Below are 19,698 nucleotides of genomic sequence, written 5' to 3'. Positions count from 1 at the left end.
TACACAAAAAAGCAAGGGGTGAATAAAGCCTTAAGGCCCATTTACACAGAACGATGATCGCTCAAAATTCGCTTAAACGATACTTTGAGTGACAGTTTCGAGCGATCATCTTTGCATAACTCTAAGTAGTTAATTAGTTACTAGAGATGAGCGATCATACTCGCTAGGGCAAACTACTCAAGCGAGTAGTGCCTTATTCGAGTACCTGCCCGCTCGTCTCTAAAGATTCGGCTGCCGGCGGGGGAGAGCGGGGAGATCTCTCTCTCACTCTCTCCGCCCCACTCCTCCCTGCTCTCTCCCGCAACTCACCGCTCACCCGCTCCAGCAGCCGAATCTTTAGAGACGAGCGGGCAGGTACTCGAATAAGGCACTACTCGCTCGAGTAGTTTGCCTTAGTGAGTATGCTCGCTCATCTCTATTAGTTACTTAAGAGTTATGCAGGCGTAGCGGGATACAGCCGCGATAGCTCTGAGAACAATGCAGCTGTTTTGTATATGCAAACAGCTGCTTTGTTCTCGGCGCTTTCTGCTGGTATCCCGCTGAGAACTGCCAGAGGGATACCAGCTGAAAGAATGCCACCAGCACTGCCCACTGAGATATCAGCTCACGGTGCTGATAAGGCTCATCGCTCATTTCTAGTTTACTCTAGGTGCTCAGCCAATCACAGGCAGCTCTCGCCTGTCATTCATTCAGCGAGAGCTGCCTGTGATTGGCTGATCGCCTCAGCTAATCACAAGCAGCTCTTTCAGCAGGTGGGGATTTTAATTCCCCGGCTGCTGAAAGAACTGCATTGCAGAGCTGGGGACAGCGCAGAGAGGACGCGGCTGAGCACCGGCAGCTGAAGAAAGACGAGTATGTGGTTTTTATTATTTTTAACACTGCCTTGTTTTTCATTATATTTAAAGCCCTTGCCTGAAAAACAATTACGGGTGGCGGCAGCTGGATCCCCTACTTCAGCTTTCATCTGTGACAGCTGCGGGAGGGAATTCTTTATTCCCTGCAGGGATTTAGAATTCCTTTGCCGCATCTTTCACAGATGTGGCAGGTGCGGGAAGGAATTCTTTATTCCCTGCGGGGATGAAGAAAAAATCCCCGTGGGGGATATGGCAGTGCCGGACAGGTAAGTATGTTACTTTTTTTTTTACACTAAAATGGTTGTTTTTCAGGGAAGAGCTTATATTTAAAGCTCTTCCCTGAAAAACAATTAAGGGGTGCCGGCAGACCATTGCCTTCAATGGAGCCGCCGGCAGCAGCCGCAGCTCCATTGAAGGCAATGCGTGCAGGACCTATGGTGCATGCATGTCCTATCTTTGCAGGCGCACGTCTGTAAAACACGGAGGTGTGAACACACCATAGGGAATGCATTGGTTGTAAGAGAAGCGTGTATTTGTGCGTGCGTATGCACACACAAAAACACGCTCGTGTGAAGCCACCCTAAAGGACGAGACGCTTAAGTGATTTTACCTATGTGGTGGTTTAATGGCCCTATTTTTTGTCCTGGCCTGCCAAAATTATTTTTTTCTGTGTTTTTTTGAATTTTTTTTGCTTTTTTAAATTTTAAAAAAGCCAATATTTTTTAAATCTACAATTTATTTTTCAAAAATAATTATTTTACATTAAACTAAAATATGAGAATGGGTTTGTCATTTTGTTTTGGACATTTTCATATATAATCTGTGAAATCTCGAATTACAGGGCAGATATGGCGACAGTTTATGTTGACGTCGAAGGTGGGTCGTTTCTTTTTTTCATATATATCTTTATTTTACTCTGTAATTTTTTTGTAACTTATTTTAGTAACCTTTTTTTAAAAAAAAAACCCATCTATGTCCTCCATAACTTCATATAAGACCTCTGGTGGTCATTCACATTCTACTTGTTTTTATTTTACACTTTTCCACTGTAACTGGAGCATCCATAGGACCCCCAGTTACAGGGGAAAACATCCCCCTAGTGTGACAGTAGTCACTGTCAGAGCTGGTCAGGGGTCTGCTAAGACCCTGCAGCCTGAGATGTTGGGTCTCATGCAGAAAACAGCACTGACACTTCCTGCATTCTCTACATAGCACTCATTGAGCGCTATGTAGCCTGTAAATGAGAAGGCAAGAGCGATTAAAAACTCCTTCTGTCTTGTCCTCAGTCTGCTTGCAATTATAAATGAAAAATTTTATGCTACACTACTTGAAGGGCTGCTCCAGTGAATTTTTTAAAATTCATCGTGGAACTAGTCCCCAAGTGGGCTAGTATTACCTTATTTAGTTATTCCTTTCTATTTAAAACTCCTGGAGTCCTTCTCCTCAGATGGTCATGTGATCTCAATTCTGATCAGCTCAGATCTACTTGGGTTTATGTATTATCAAATTAGTCAGTTTTTCAGTCAACCACACACTTTTATTGGAGGCGGACAGAGAAACTCCTATCACCTTTGCTGATGATGATGATTACAGGCTCCTGTCACACAGTTATAATATCATCCTCCTGATTGTATACTTCTGGTTCTGTAACTTAATTAAGAAAATATAGGGGGTGTCGATAATCACACTGTCCCTCCTGCAGGCAGAGATGATACAGGCTCTAGCTGCTCATGTAATGCTGTGCTAATGCATCATGGGATTGATAGCACAGAATAGTGAAAGAACAAACCAGGGAGAAGTCTTAGCATCAAAATGGTGCCTGATAAGCATCAAACAGGAGGCTGCACTGCATGGAAGTGACTGCAAAATACAGATGTCTAAAGTGTGACACAATTAGGTGAGGGATGCATGAATGGAAAAATGAACATTACAACTAAAACTAACAGAAAAAAATGTGAAATGTTCTGCAGCCATCACAAAACCATGAGGCCGTTCTCACGCTGTCCGCTTTTTGCCGTGATTAGCATGGCGTCCTGAGTGCTGTGCTAATCGCAGTACAACTGTCCCATTGAAATCAATGGGGCCTTGCAGAGCTGAGCTCAAATGCGGCATCTCTAACGCTGTGAATTTTGAGCACTGTCTGTTCTACTTTTGTGCGTTTTAAAGTTTTTTAACGCACCTCATCACCCATCACAATGATGGCGTGCATTAAAAAGCAGTGTCAAATGTTGTGACATGCATTCAAAAATGCTGCTCAAAATCGTAGTAAAAATGTTGTGATTTTGAGTGGCATTTTCTGAATGCATGTGTGATAGTGGGCTAATAGTAAAATATGCAGCATGGGGACCTTTCACACAGGACGGAATATTTTGGCAACACGCAGAATAATTTGATGCTGCGGAAATCTGCACCAAAATCAGCATGTTTAAATTCGGAGTTTGATGCAGAATTGAGCTATTTTCAATTCTACAATAAATTCCACATATTAGACTCATAGATTTTGGTGCAGAATTTTTCACAAGACAGCAAATTTTGCTGCCTCCAGCAGAACAATTCCATCCCATATGAAAGGCCCCATACTAATACTGCTCACCAGGCCTAGGACAGTAAGGACTCACTCATGCAAGCGTATTTTCGCCATGTGTAGTTTTACGCCCGTAATATGCTAAAGTGCTAAAACCCTATTGATTTACATTGGGCCATTCAGATCTGCATTTGTCATGCGTGCATAATATGCCATTGTAGTATATGGTTGCATAACATATGCAGCAACTATGCATGTTACATGCATATTTGCTGTGTACTGCATATTATGTATGTAATACTCAGCCAAAATACGTTTGTATGAGTGAACCTTAACTATACACACAGTAATAGCAGTAAAAAAAAGGATGACTGTGTTAGGAAAGTGAAATACATTAAGACATGTTAAGGGCTCCTTCACACATGTGTATGTGCATGCACATTTTGGTCGCACAAAACAAACCGCAGCATGCTTTACTTTTCTCCACATTTGTGCACCAAAGGTCCCCATAGAAGTCAGCAGGGATTTGCAAATGCGCACGCAATACGTTAAGAGATGCATAATGTGCTGTGTAATTCCGAGAATGAACACATTTGGAACAAATTAGCTAATTTCAAACTGTGCTTCTTGTTTGCTGCACGCAAATGAACATGCCCCGTGGGTGGAAAAAGTACAGTAAAATATGCCGATACTCACACAAAAAAGCATTGTTGTTCCTCAAAAACGCAGCACTGAGGCTCACACAGATGCGCATACGCCCGTGCGAAGGAGCTCTTAGGGTGAATATATATACCCGTCTAATATCTCTACAAACTACAAAACTGGCGCACACTCTAAGCACAGGAAAACCCACATCCAAACGTACATTATTCTTCAGGCTATGCCCACTTGTGAACACAGACCAAATGTTGCTGGGTTTTCGCAGACTCCATCAGAAGGCCGAGGTAGAGGAATTGAGTAAATCTCTGCTGAGCGTTTATCTGTAACCACTGCAGGATGCCAAAGAAATTGCTAATTTGTATTTTCCAGAATAAGTGGATTAGTCGCAGCCCTATGCTGCAGAGAAGAGTTTACCACGCCATGGCTGCAGTCCAAAGGAAGCTTTATGTCCTGGGTGGAAATGATTTAGATTACAACAATGATCGGATTTTGGTGCGACACATAGACTCTTACAATATTGACACAGACCAGTGGACACGCTGCAACTTTAACTTACTCACAGGTGGGTGTTTGCCAATGATAATCTGATTTTACATATATCGCTGGGACATTCCAGGCAGCCTGACTTAAACAGTCCATACAATCTTCTGTCTATTCAATAAAGGACTTTCACTTAATTTTCCCTTTGTATATTGTTGGGTTAAAGCCAGAATCTCATCCATTGTAATCATCTCTGTTGTACTCATCTCCTACATGAGCATATATTCTACATTGATATAACTTATAATACACGCTGGACAAACCAGATGAACTGCCCACATAACTACATGAGCAGCAAAAGCAGAATTGAATCAATTTTTGGATAGAAGTATGTTAATATTAATAGGCATTTTTCTTACAATTTTTTTCTTTTTTTTTTACCAAGGGCAAAATGAATCTGGAGTTGCTGTTCATAATGGAAGAATCTACTTGGTTGGTGGTTATTCAATTTGGACGAATGAACCTTTGGCCTGTATACAGGTAAAATCTGCTTATGTTTCCTACACATTCTGCAGCTGAACCCAACGGTCTCGCAGTCTAAATTCTATATATCAAATAGACACTGTGGCATTATCTTTGTGCTGAGTAGCCAAACCACAAAATAGTATTGTCTTTGTGCCGTGTGAGCAATTACCGTGTGGTTAATTACTGTAGTTTGGGGTATGAGGTATTTGGATGCACAGCTTACATGGGTCAAACAGGTTAAAAGAACTTATTTCACCAAAATATGGACATTCAGGATTCTCTCTTATATCTATAACTAGCTGATATACCCGGCTTCGCCCGAGTTAATTTGGTACTGGTGTTTATCTGGTGTTCACACAGAAAATCTTATGAAGTCGTGGTTACTTTAGAGATACCGAGGAAAAAAATATGTTCACCATTTTGCATAGTTCTCTGCGTTACCCAGGAAACACCACAGGGAGGTAACCATGCGACGTTTCCTTTATATAAAATGACTTCAGGAAGTGAAAGAATTGGATACCGTACATAAAATTTGGACGCTAATTGTTTTGCGCTTAGAATTGAATAATCAAGTTGGGACCCAGTAACTTTTCCTATTTATGACATAATCAATGCCCGTGCCAAATTTCAAATTTCTATGACATCAAGAAGTGAGAGAATTAGATTACGTACGTAAAATTTGGACGCTAATTCTTTTGCGCTTAGAATTGAATAATCGAGTTGGGACCCATTAACTTTTCCTATTTTGGACATAATTTATGCTTGTGTCAAATTTCATGTTTCTACGACATCGGGAAGTTGGAGAATTAGTGGTGAGTCAGTGAGTGAGTCAGTCAGTCAGTGAGTCAGTTAGTCAGTCAGTGAGTAAGTCAGTGAGTCAGTCAGTCAGTGAGTCAGTCAGTGAGTCGGTGAGTCAGTCAGTCAGTCAGTAAGGGCTTTCGTCTTTATATATAGATCTACAATAGTTTAATTGAAACGGCTAAAATTAAATACAATTTTATGAATAAGTAGCAATAGGAATTGGAAATGAATGTGGCAGTAGATAAGTGGTATAGAGTATGTGAAGAACTCAGTATGGCCTCTTTCACACAGATGACAGCACTTTTGCCATGAGAAAATTGCAGCTGTGTTCCCGCGGTTTTTGCACGATATCGCTGCATTTTGTCATGCGATTTTGCTACGATTTCAGGGTAGGTTTTATTTTAACCAAAAATAAGACTTATCCCAAACATAAGACCTACCCTAATTTTCTGATTTTTTTGGGGGGGGGGGGGTGTTGAAATATAAGCCCTGCCCCAAAAATAACCCCTAGCTGCATTGCTAAAAAAAAAAATACATCACCTAAAATCCGCGGTCCGGGTCCTCCCACTGGTCACCTTCGCTCCGGCACACTTGCTTGCAGTCCTCAGCACATCACTTCCTGCTTACAAGGTTCAGAAAACCCTGCTCCCAGGAAGGCAGGGCTCTGATTGGTTCTTGAGCACCGTGGCTCAGCTAATCAATGCAGCGCTCAATCAAACAATCACCGCCATCACTTCCTGGAGGCAGGCTTTATAAACCCTGTAACAAGGAAGCGATGTGCTGAGGACTGCAAGCAAGTGTGCCGGAGTGAAGGAGTCCAGCGTGAGTACCAGGACCACAGCTGTTAGGGGATGTATTTTTTTCTCTCTATGTAATGCAGCTAGGGGTTATTTTTGGGTTAGAGCTTATATTTCAAGCCCCCCTGAAAATGCAGAAAAATTAGGGTATGCCTTTCTAATGTTAAAGTCGCATCAGATTGCATGAATGCAATGCAACACAAATGAAAGTTTCATGGGGAAACATGGGTTACAAAAAAACGAAATCGCAAATCGCGGCTATATAGAGCATGCGGCAATTTTTTTCCCCTTGCAACACCGCATCAGAGAACACAGCGTGAAAGTGAAGGAACCCATTGGAAACCATGGGCTTCACATACATGCAATTTGTAGCAGTGTTGCATCGTGAGGAAATTGCGCTATTTCGTCGCCCGTGTGAAAGCAGCCTAGAGGCCTTCATCCTTTACTGGAGATGGTACACAGCATGTATATCACTGAGACACACATATTGCCAGTTGCAAACTTAGCATCTTTCTGAAAACTTTCACGTTAGTGTGTTCTTTGTGTGCAAAAAACGCTACCGGAAGATATTAGCTGAAAGTCAATAAGGAAATATTAAATGACTACAAACAATGCAGTTTGTTGTGGGGTTGTTTTTCCACTTGCATGTTTTTTATTTGACTCTCTGGTGTTTTTCCCCTTAGGCTGGCTTCACACGAGCGTGACGGGCTCCGCAGCGGAATATTCCGCAGTGAAGCCCGTCACGGCGCCCCCCAGAGACCCCATACTTACCAGTGGAAGATAGCGTGAAGACGCTTCCCCGCCCACCGCCGTCGCGTCATGTGACACGCCCACCGCGTCACATGACGCGGCCGGCCGTGTCACGTGACGCGCCGGCCGCGTCATATGACGCGGCGGCGGCGGTAGGCGGGAAAGCGTTTTCACGCTATCTTCCGCTGTGTTACAGCGGGAGATAGCGTGAACGGACGGCTTCCATTGACTGCAATGGAAGCCGTCAGCGCGTACACCCGCGGCAAATAGAGCATGCTGCGAGTGAGGACGGGAGATTTCACAGTGCGAAATTCCGCGGTGGAATTCCGCACCGTGAGCATTGAGCTATTAGGTTCAATAGAACCTAATAGCAGGGGGCAACGCAGCGGATTTTTGCCACGAATTTACGCGGCGTAAATCCGTTCGTGGGAAGGAGGCCATACTGATAGCTGGCATCCCGCTGCAACAGTGGGAGTACATGAGAACAGCGATCCCCACTGTTAATCCTCTACATGCTGTGATCTATGTAGATCGTGGCATGTAAAGCGTTCACAGAGGGAGGGCGCTGTTCAGCAATGTAATTGCAGAGGGTCGACAGGTCGCTATGGCAACAGGATGCCACGTGATGGCATCCTGGCTTGCGATTGCCTATGATCGCTATTACAAACGATAAAGCTTTGCGGTACAGAAGTCCTACAGTACTTTATCATAGCGATCATAGCTGCTATGGCTCAGGCTTCCTATTGAGACATAGAGGGTATAAAAAAAAACAAGAAAAAAAAACCTTTTTTGCTCATTTTTGCCTATTTGTATAATTTTTTTTTAGGAAACCACCACATATTTGGTATCATCATGTCTGTAAGGACCTGTACTGTAAAATAAACACACTATTTATCCTGCGCAGCAAGAAACGTAAAAAAAAGGAGGTAAACTGCTTATTTTGTTCGTTTTACCTCACTAAAAGCGCAATAAAAGTGATCAAAAAAGTCATATGTACCCCAAAATAGTAAAAAAAAAAATAGTACAGTTTACCATGCAAAAAACAAAACCTCACAGAGCTTCATCCATGGAAAAATAAAAAAGTTATGGGACTTTGCAGCAAAATCGGAGACTTCCAAACAAAGGGTTTTTCATTGGTATCGTTATAATCGTACTGAACCACAGAAAAAATGTATTGTGTCATTAATGCTGTATGATTAACGCTGTAAAAAAAAATTAAAAAACAATGGAAGAATTGAAGTGCTTTTTCTGCTGCTGGCAAAATGTGCTACAAAGTGTGTTTTGTTTTTCACTTGCTTGTTTTTTGGGTCAACTGCATTTGTTCTTTGCAAAAGCAGTGAGGTGTAGGTATGGTAGGCTTTTTTTCCTGGCATTTTGCCATAGGCTTCCTTTCAGGAGGAAAATAGCATGAAAAACAAATGCAGGTCAAAAAAATGTGTGAACAATAAAAAAAAAAAAACACAAAAAAGCTTGCATAGAATGCGTGAAATTCATGGAATTTCCTACAAGCTCTAAAATACCACAAAATGCTGAGTGAAGGAAGCAATAGATCTTGTTCACACAGCATTTGAAGTATTAAAACCATGCTGAAGTTTTTCTCAGCAACATCGATTTCAAAATCCACTCAATATGTCCTTGTGGATTTCCACAGCCCTCAATAAAATGCTGAAAAGCTTTGGAATCTGCAGCAAAATTACACTAAGTGAATGAGGCTTTAGGCCAGTTTTATAGGGAGCTAATTAACCTATCATTAGGTTTTTAGATTTAAGCCCCATTTACACTGGACGATTGTCGCAGCGGTGTAGCAAGTTCAGGTGGTACCCGGTGCGGAATTTTTTTTTGTCAAACCCCCACCCTACCTAATTCTGAAATTATTAAAAGAAGGAAAGACAAGATACTTACAGTTGCAAGTGTAATTTTCTGGTTTATTTACTTAACATTGTGAGTAGAGATGAGCGAGTATACTCACTAAGTCTAACTACTCGAGCGAGTAGTGCCTTTGTCGAGTATCTGCCCGCTCACGTCTAAAGATTCGGGTGCCGGTGGCGGGCGGGGAGCGGCGGGGAGAAACGGAGAGGAGATCCCTCTCTCTCTCCCCCCTGCTCACCACCGCAACTCACCTGTCACCCGCGCCGGCAGCCGAATCTTTAGACACGAGCGGGAGGATACTCGGCTAAAGCATTACTCGCCCGAGTAGTTAGCCTTAGCGAGTATGCTCGCTCATCTCTAATTGTGAGCATAGCCACTTAAATCCCTTGTCTCCTGACTTTGTTCTCTGAAAATTTTGAAATCGCATCATCAATTCCTTTCACTACTTTGTTTTCAATTGACAAGATGGCCAAGCCAGAGAGCTGAGCCTGACTCATCGTGGACCTAAGAGCTCTTGATTAATTTTAGTTCTGAAAAACTCCTCTCACACGATGCTACTGAAACACATAACATTAACAAGAATCTTGAGGCTAAAGTGATAATCACGGCTCACCCCCTCCCCCTCCCTGCACAGATCACAGTGCATGCTGGAATAGTCTACCAAAGAAATTATTAGGTCAACTTCTGTCCACTGTGTGAAAGGCCCATGAGTTCTGCAGTAAAGCATCTCTCTAAATGCTGTGAACTACAGTAAAGACAAGATGGTCGCCCCGTAGTCATGTACAGGCAATAGAATAAAAAGAAAATCTATAATGAAAGAATAAAAATAGAATTAAAAAAAAGAGATAAATGGCATATGTTTAACTATCTGGTTTACCTTAGTGAAAAGCATACAGATGATACATTTCCTTTAAGACATCCCTGAACCATCAATTTTTGGGTGATCCCGCCCCCAAGAATGGATTAAAAAAATGTCAAAATTTTTTAACCGACACAAGAGTTTTTCACAGGTGTTTTTGGGGTGTTGACTATTTGTTTACTTATGTTTAGCATGCATTTTTTTCTGCCATTATTCATGGAGAAGTCTAAGCGAAAACATCTAAAAAAAAAAGTGAAAAATGCGCTATTTGTATCATGTTTAATGTTTCCCTGCTGACGTGCAGCTAAGCTCGCAATCCTCTACTGCGGCTGTGACATCCGCAGTGGGGATTCCCTCCATCCCTGCAGTGATGAAAGACTGTTTTCACATGAAAACTCCTCTTATTCATGGGGCTTTCACATGGTGGGAAACGCGATATAGGGCCGTAATTCACACATCGCGCTCGCCCTTGTGAAGAAGCCCTAACCTGGGTATCTACAGAATATTATTATGTATGTACAACGGCTGTATATAGTGATATACCAGGTTATACTAGCATGCTCCATATATATGCACCCAGGAGATATCCTGATCACCACACATAAGACACACAGCTCCGCTACATCCATCCTGACCCCCACACATCACACACACAGCTCTGTTCCAGTCATCCTGACCCCCACAGCGCAGAGTTCTACATTTACTGATCTCCCCCGTGGTCATGTGATCCCTGACTCCTTCCACATAGGGTATCACATGCCGTGACATCATCAGAGTTCCTGGAAGCTGCCGTCACTGCAGGTTGGTGTTTCCCCTCATGTCAGGACTGCTAGGGGAGGGTTAACCAGTGCTAGGCCCCCTAGCATGGGAGCGAGTACATGTGGGGACGAGTGTCGGGAATAGTTTGCCAGAAATTTGTCCCGTGTAAATGGGGCTTATGGGTGAATAAGGGAATGATAACATGGGTCATACTCTCTATGGATTTTCCGCAGCAGAAAATCCGCTACAACTCCACAGCTAATCTGCAGCTGCAAAAATCGCACCTAGTAGTAGAGTTTTGCAGCAGATTTTGGTTCTATGGATTTTACGTTTGCATTACAAAGGGTAATATACACTCATACCGAAGATTTTAAATCCACAGTATGTCAATTCTGTGTTGAATTTTTCTCATCGGCATGGCTTGTACTGTCAATGGTTTGGATTTTCCATCAAAACATCTGCAACATTTACAACCCCCATGAACATACCCTACATAAAGGCTACATGCAGATCCAGTGAAAACTACTGGCCACTCTGCTGTCTAGATCTATAACATGTATTAAATATAAATATTGGTATAACAGTAGTAGGCAAAGGAAAGACTACGAACTTACTTAAACAGTATAGTGATATGCATTTACCAGTCCTGAAGAAATATGTACAGTATGTGTGCTGTACGTGTCAATCACTGAGGCTGAGTGGCAATCAGTAGCACAGCTTCCTTATTGAAGCCCTGTGTTATGACTCAGTGGACAAGCTTCATTTCAAACGCTATTCGTCTCTTCTTCTTTCCAAGTTCATTCCTGTATTTTCGAGTGATTGAACGTCAACACTTTTGCAGAACAGCAATGATCAGACCGAATGATTTTTTCACTTATAACCTGTGTTAGCTGTCATTGTTTTTAGCCAGCAACCTCATTTCAGCTAAGGGCTATCCAGTCAAGTGGGGCAGACTGCATCTTACAGTCAGGTTGAAAGAACTTGATGTAAATTTACATGAGAAAAACAAACCATACTGGCTAGAAAAGAAATGCAATGTTGAGCTTTTATTTTTTGCATCCTATATATTTCACTAGCTAAATATAAATAAGTTTTAACCTGAATAGACATTACGTTTTCCTACCTACCAGATGAGGTAGAGCGGTAATAGTACTAACTTCATGCTAAATGAACTGTATCACTGGGTCACTTTCACTGACTTAAATAAATAAATTTAGTAAGCACATTGCATGGACAGATATTTACTAAAAGAATCTTTTGTAAAGCCAGCACGTATTAAAATATAGTTCAGGGTGCATACAGTCATTTGTACACAATAAAGCACACAGCACATACCGTACATTGTCAAAAAAAGAATTAAGCACCTAAAAGGACTTGCTATTTTCTGAAAAACTCGGCATGCAGGTACATGTCAGATAGATATGCAAATGATTAGAGTTGTAGTGTGATTAAATGAACGGTTTTGTCACCTTAGGCTTGTAAAAAGACTCTCATAAGCAACGTGAGACCTCTTTTTCGCCTATAGAGCTTGTTGACCACATGCCTCTAAAACACAGTCTGAGTGATTTCAGCCAGTTAACAGTCTGAGAGGGAGCACATTATTGGAATGCAAGAAGCTGCATGCTCATATTGACAAACTAATTGCCACCTGCGGCGTTCTGACCAGACTGTTAGAAGGTGTTAGGACCAGTGGATTTGTAATGGCACGCACACAAGGTGAGTGGGCTTAGGCCACCCACGACAGACCACCAGCAGAAAGGATTGTATGGTTGGCCAACAAGCAATTGCAACTGTTTCCTTGTCCACCATTCAGAGGCCGTTGGCATCATCATTACAGGCATTGCGTCTGTTGGAACTATTTCCAGGCGCTTGGCTGAAGGAAATTTTGTTCCACAGTACCCATTATGTGTACGACCGTTTACACCCACCCACTGTCACCTCTATTTGCAGTGGTATAGTGAATGATGCAACTGGACTACTACAGAGTGGAACCAGGTTGACGAATCCTTATTTAGTTTGTGCGCTGACAAAGGCTGTGTTTGTGGCTGGAGACCTAGGGGTGAGCACTTTAATCCTGCTTTTACTGTGGAGCGGCACACTGCCCCCACTGCTAGTGTGATGATCTGGGGGGCCATTGTATACAACAGTTGGTCATCCCCAGTAGTGGTGCGAGGGACAATGACCGCTCGGCAATATGTTTGGGACATCCTGAAGCCCCATGTGTTCCTCACATGACAGGACTTCCAAGAGGTATTTACCAGCAGGATAATGCTCAGCTGCATCCAGCAAGGGTGTCACAGGAATGTCTCCGCAACATTCCTTTCGTAGCCTGCCCAGTCACTAGATCTATCACCAATAGAACATATATGGGACCATCTGGGATGCCAACTTCGACAGCCTATGAGGTTGCACGATCCACAAGCTCAGTTACAGAAAATGTGGACCTATATATTGCAGGATACCACATGGAACCTGTATGCCTCCACGTCCACCTGTATCACATCTCGCATCCAAGCTAGAGGCAGCCCACAGGATACTAGAGTCTTTCTTCAAGTGCTCAGTTTTTCGCAGTAAATTATCCTTTTGCTCCAATATTGCAATCACTTACTTATGTCAACGTTACAATCACACACAAAGTTTCATTCACATCTGACAACTCCTTCTAGCTGCTTGATTTTTTTTTGACAATAAGTGTATTACATGGAGGAAAATCAATCCATAATTGGAAATTTACCAGTTGGCATCTTGCCAACAAGGCAAATTTTCACGCTTTGCTCTGCACAAGTGCTAAGTTGGATAATGAGAAAGGCAATATAAACTCACAGCCTATGACACTTTTTGATTGAAATTAAATATATGATTATGCTCAAACTACTTTATTTCATAATGTGAATGTGGTGTCTTCTCATAGCAATTCTTACCTGTCATTATCATCTCCCTTATAAAAATATTTTCTTATTACCAGTCTGTTCCAGCAATTAGAGCTTACAGATTTTGAGTACAGAATCTAGGCATGGAAGTGTGTTGTAGGGAGGGCACCAGTCTTCACCCTGCTAAAGGCATATCCAACGCATGGTATTATTGTATCTTGACGCCACCAGAAGCTAGGGGCTGACCTGGGTAAGCAGGAGTTTATGCCCCCTGTCAAGCCACTAGCTTCCGATTGGCAGGCAGTATTGTGGAGATCACCCACTGTGGAGACTTTGTGATTGCCCCGCTGGGTCTCCACAATCTCTGGTCCCTGCTCCAGTGTCTACTCTCCCTTTTCACTCCTTACGGTCAACCCCAGCCCCGGAGTCTGTGTCCCCGTCCCCCCAGTGGCTTCCGGCACTGAGATGTGATTATTGCTCCTGCACTGTCACCCCCAGGGCTCGAGTCTATGTCCCCGTTCCCTGGCGGGGGTGAGCAAAGCGGCGCGCCCAGCTCCTCACATGGCAGTCTGTCGGGGAGCACACTGCCAACAGTGCAGGGAGGGAAAAGACAGCAGTAGCGTTGATGGAACTCACAGGGAACAAAGTGCCGCAGACATCAGCAGCAGCAGCTGCTGACCCAGCAGTCCACCAGGGAGCACAGCACTGCCAGTCCCAGTGGCTACGCCTGGAGCCTGCAGCGAGGGACAGGAGCTGGCACATGAGAGGACACTGCAGCGGCTTTCTGTGTGACCTGGGCGGCAGAGTAAGGAGACGACATCAGTACTGGCCGGACGGCACTTGAGAGGTGATACACTCACATAACAAAACAGCGGACACAGCCAATCACTAGCTGGGGGTGTGTACAAATATCAACACTGCTGTATTATGTCTCCACCCCTAACTTCCAGTGGTGACATAATACAACAGTACTCTTACTTTGTCTTTTCTTTTGCTGTGTGCAGAATCACTACTCCTAAAATGTGAGATGACATTGTATAAGAATTGTAGATTCACATTAAAGACATGAAAAACTATGAATACCATGAAGGAACACATACATAATTAAGTATAACAGAAGAGTTAAACAAACCAAAATATATTTTATGCTTTAGATTCTTCAAAGTAGCACCCTTTTGCTGTGATGACCGCTTTGCACCCTCCTGGCACTCTCTCAATCAGCTTCCTGAAGTAGTCCTCTGGATTAGTTTTCAAAAAGTTTGGATGGAGTTTCCAGAGGTGCTAAGCACGTGTTGGCTGTTTTTCCTTCACGCTCTGGTCCAACTCAAACCCAATTCAGATAGTTTGGGGTCATTATACTGATGAAAAGCAAATCATGGTCCCACTACACCAAATTGAATTGCATATTGCTGCTGAATACTGCGGTAGTTATGCTGGTTAAAGGCTCATTTACATGCAAAGACAATATTTCAAACAATTGAAAGATTAACAGCTTTAGTGATCATTTTGCATAAAGTACTAACAGGCACTAATGCCCATTAGTACTTTATCAGCTTCATTTGCGTGCAAATTAGCCTCTGGGCTTTGCTTGCAGAACTCAGCAGGTGGTCTGAGCTCTGCAATCAGCTCCTTTGTTCTCGCATGGGCTGAGGGCATGAATACAATGTAATCAGCCGCTCCCATGGAGAACCCAGAGTTCAGTCTGAACCATGGTTTTTAAACTCACCTAAAAATCACAGTAAAGACAGTTCAGACAAAAAGTGCACAAGGGTAGCATTTACACGCAATGATTATCGCTTATATGCCATCGTTTTAAAGAATTTTGATTGATAATCGTTGCATGTAAATGGGCCTTAAGTGTGTCTTGAATTTCGAATAAATCAACAGTGTCACCAGCAAAACATCTGCACACCATCACACCTTCTCCTCCATGCTTCACTGTGGGAACCATACATTGCAGAAACCATCTGAACACATTTTCTGCTTCTCAAAAAGACCGACTTATCAGTTGAAAAAGTCCAGATTTCCACTTGTCTGATGTCCATTCCTTGTGTTTCTTGGCCCCAGCAATTCTCTTCTTCTTGTGGACATTCCACAGTAGTGGCTTCTTTGCTGCAATTTGACCATAAAAGCTGAATAAATTGCCTGAAAGTGCTGCAGAATAAGTTGACGCTATACAAATAATAATCCCTTCCCCCCTTTTCACTTAAAAAAAGAAAAAAGTTTTTATTCTACCTTTGAATGTTAAAGAATACGTCTAATTCCTATATACACTGCAAAATAACACAATCTGCCCTTGAAGTATCCAGGCACCTAAACAACTGTTCCCCATAATATACACTTTACTTCTGCTGCCACTTCTCAATTTTTAATCCCACACACTAGGCCTTCTAAGAAGATGGTCTCTACTTCTTGATGATTGCCTATTTTTCAAAGCCAGCAGTGTACCAGCAGTTCTCAGACTGCCCAGAACTTCAGATGCAAATCAGTGTTATATGCAGATTCAAATGTTTCCCACGGAAAACAGAAAAGCATCCACAGCACAGAAGAATGTATTTGCAGGGGAAAGTACAAAAAAGATTGCTAAAAATCTAAGAAGGGAAATATTCTTTTGGAAGGTGCAGTTGCAAGACAGATACCTGGAAGCTGAAGGAATGTTATTTAGACTAAGTTCTCTTCGGCATACTTTTGGTTATTTGGTGTTCTTTCCTAAAGTAACACACAAATGGTGGCATCAAAATTTCCTTTCCTTACGGTTAATTACATTTGCCTACAGTGAAGTTCCATCTTTCAACAATTTGACAGTAGTATAAAATAGATACAAGCAGTAAGGCAGAGATTTCTATGTTATGTTATTTCATTCATATACATAGCTGCATTCAAGTCTTTTAGATTCTGTTGGTTTTGACTAAAGTTTTCATTTCATTCTGCTGTCTGATACTTGAACAGCATTGTTGTGTGTAACTGCCATCTCAGATCCCATAATGCACTGCTACACAGTAGATGAAGACTCATTCAATTTTTGCATGAATTGCCAATTAATTGTTTTGTAATTAAAAAGTGGTATAAGATAAGTAAAGCCTATTTATAAAATGACTAGACTCACTATGTTGACTTGGTTTGAATATACCACAACTTTCTAATTCTCCATCTACTGACATCTGGCTGCAGTCCACAAGACTGCAAATACATACAAAGTATCCATTCAGCCATAGTCTTAGGCTGCCATTAAAGAGGTTTCCCTTAATCTTCTTAAAACAAATACATTAAAATACATTTAACTAGTTCATACTTTGTGATGTCAACGATTAATTTTATGGAAGTTCAACCTCGTCTTCAGCTGGGGCACTTTTTTGCTACAATTGTATTTAACTGAATTCCAGTAAGGTTGAAGATCGTATTTATCAAACTGTCCCCCTCAGCTTGTTCTGACGCTTGCAAGGTGGTGGAAAAGGGGACATTGCTGGCAAAATCTGCAGCATATCTACCCCATATGAACAATCCCAAATTATTGTTTATATTTAATACTATGTTAAGCAAGGTGAATATAAATATTAACCATCTAATTCCTTTCCTTGATTCTTAACTTATAGGTGCTGGACGTTAGCAGAGAAGGCAAAGAAGAAGTGTTCTACGGGCCTACACTACCTTTTGCCTCCAATGGGATAGCAACATGCTTCCTGCCTGCTCCGTACTTCACATGTCCTAATTTGCAGACTTTGCAAGTTCCACATCATAGAATAGGCACAATGTGATAATTACTTCATGAAGAATACAAAAGTGAACACAACATATTTTCTTGTGGATGAAAGATAGAGCTAGGTCATAAAAACACAACCCTCAAGGTTGGTGCTATATACAGCCTGTGCCAGTTGGCAAATCACTCTAATGCCATAAGCATCAAAATATATTCTAAGCCGTACAAGGCAGGGAATCATTGTGCCTGGATACTTCTGTACAGTACTACAAGTGATTACTTACAGCATAAGGGTGCATAGGAAACAGTGGCTATGCAAGAATGCTGCTTTTTCACCAGAGCAAAGGTGGTCTCGTTAGTGGCAGTGAAGCAGAAGCAGAAGAAAAACTTACTGGAACGTATTGGTCTAAGTTTCTCAGCTTCTGTATACTTTCCCACTTTATTTTGAAGAACAAAACAAGATTTAAAAGGGCAATACATTATGACAAGAATCTAAACATATGCAACATATTGGATGTATTGGATAATGGAATGTCAAACACAAAAGATCACTGTTATTTCATATGTGTAATTATTTTTTAGTATTGTTTCTTTCTAAGAGTAAAACTTTGCAATGACTTTCATATTGAAGAGAAGGACATAATATATAAAATGGAACTATGAAAGAGTTGTGAAGCTAATGCATTTCTAAACCATCAACTCTGCTGCTAATAAGTTAAACAGTGCACCGAAGTGCATACGAATAAAAAAACAAAAACAAAAGTTAAACAAAAGCAGATTTCATTCATATTGAGGATTGCATCAGAATTAATATATCTATACATATTCACTGGCATGCCAAAAGTCATGGGACAGGAACTAACATTGTATAGAACCCCCTCTAACCCAGCAAAATGCAGAAACTGGATGGAAGATGTCTGGAGGGATGAGCCAAGCTGTCCGGACAGCCACCCACAGACGTGTGGCATTTGCAGGTGCAGGATCTCAGGTACAAGTAGACGTCTCCACCACATCCCATAAATACTCAAATCGGGCTCATGACAGGTGAACATGCAGGCCATACCTTTCATAGAAACTTTCCAGAATGCTCCTTGAACCAATTCTAGACAACTTGGGCCTAATAGGATATTCAAGCAGGATAATGCATTGTGCTATCTTTGTGAGGAGTACATGAAGTCCATAAAGGGCAGAAAATTATCACCAAGCAGTGAAACTTAACAGGGACCAGCCAATGACGTGTTTAGATCGACCAGTGGACCCAACCTATGCCATAAGAACACACCCCACACCAGTATGGAACAACTACCAGCTTGCACAGTACCTTAACAACTGGGATCCATGGCTTCATGGGGTCTGTAGCATACATAAACTCCATCAGTCTGAAACAAATGGTACAGTGACATCTCAGACCACACCACATGTTGCCAGCCCTCTAGGGAGCAGTTGGCATCCTTACAAGCTCAGGTGAGGAGCTGCAGCTTGTGTCACGGTGTTAACAGAGACGCTTGGATGGGTCTTCTGCTCCCATATCCTATGGAAGCTAAAGCACGCTGCACTGACCTGTAGAATGTGTGTAGGGCCTCCTGCATTGAATGTGGATATCTGCTTGAATTACACAGACATATGCTAACCAGATGCAACCAGTCATGATCATTAAGCACTGAATGCATTCTCATCACCTGCAATGTCTACTGTGGGTGGTAATGCCTTCAACGACATCTTCACAGTACACACACACAGCACTGTGGATCGAACAATGGTAAATGGCCACACAGCTTTGGAAATGGAATGTCCCATCCGTCTTGCACACACTGTCGGGTCTTATTCAAACTCCAATAAATTATTTATGCCTTACCACTATACAGGTGTGTTCAACCTCACCCAAAATTAGCACCTCACAACCTATACAGGTGTGGGCATTCCCTAGCAAGCACTTGAGGCAATGACACTTCATAACCAATTTGCATAATGCAATCCCATTACTTTTGCTATGTCAGTGGATCATGTATAGTGTGTTTCTAACACCATGCCTATATCCAGAAAAAAGGTCACATTTTTTTGAAGAAAACTATAGTTTGAAACAGTTGAATTGCAAAGAATGGAACCATTTTGGTATGTGGGTCGAGTAGTAAATATTTGTGAAATATTGGACAGAACACTGCAATAAGATCAGCAGTAAAGTGCAATACTTTATAATAAGTGTTCCAAAAAAAGTCAGGTATGTAATTTTAATAAACATATACCGGTCAGAGT

General features: G+C 42.0%; 1 protein-coding gene across 1 annotated transcript in view; it reads left to right on the top strand.

The window, feature by feature from the left end:
* The window catches only part of KLHL32 (kelch like family member 32), a 139,952-nt gene extending 120,254 nt beyond the window's left edge, over window positions 1-19,698 (top strand). Inside the window, exons 6-8 of the mRNA XM_066591439.1 lie at window positions 4,408-4,600; window positions 4,964-5,058; window positions 17,342-19,698. Coding sequence (XP_066447536.1) covers window positions 4,408-4,600; window positions 4,964-5,058; window positions 17,342-17,503 — 450 coding nt within the window. The 3' untranslated portion in view covers window positions 17,504-19,698. The remainder of the gene's footprint in view (window positions 1-4,407; window positions 4,601-4,963; window positions 5,059-17,341) is intronic.

The sequence above is a fragment of the Eleutherodactylus coqui genome, chromosome 1, assembly GCF_035609145.1.
Source record: "Eleutherodactylus coqui strain aEleCoq1 chromosome 1, aEleCoq1.hap1, whole genome shotgun sequence".
In the NCBI taxonomy this organism is placed as follows: Eukaryota; Metazoa; Chordata; class Amphibia; order Anura; family Eleutherodactylidae; genus Eleutherodactylus; species Eleutherodactylus coqui.
This window is presented reverse-complemented; position numbering and strand designations above follow the sequence as displayed.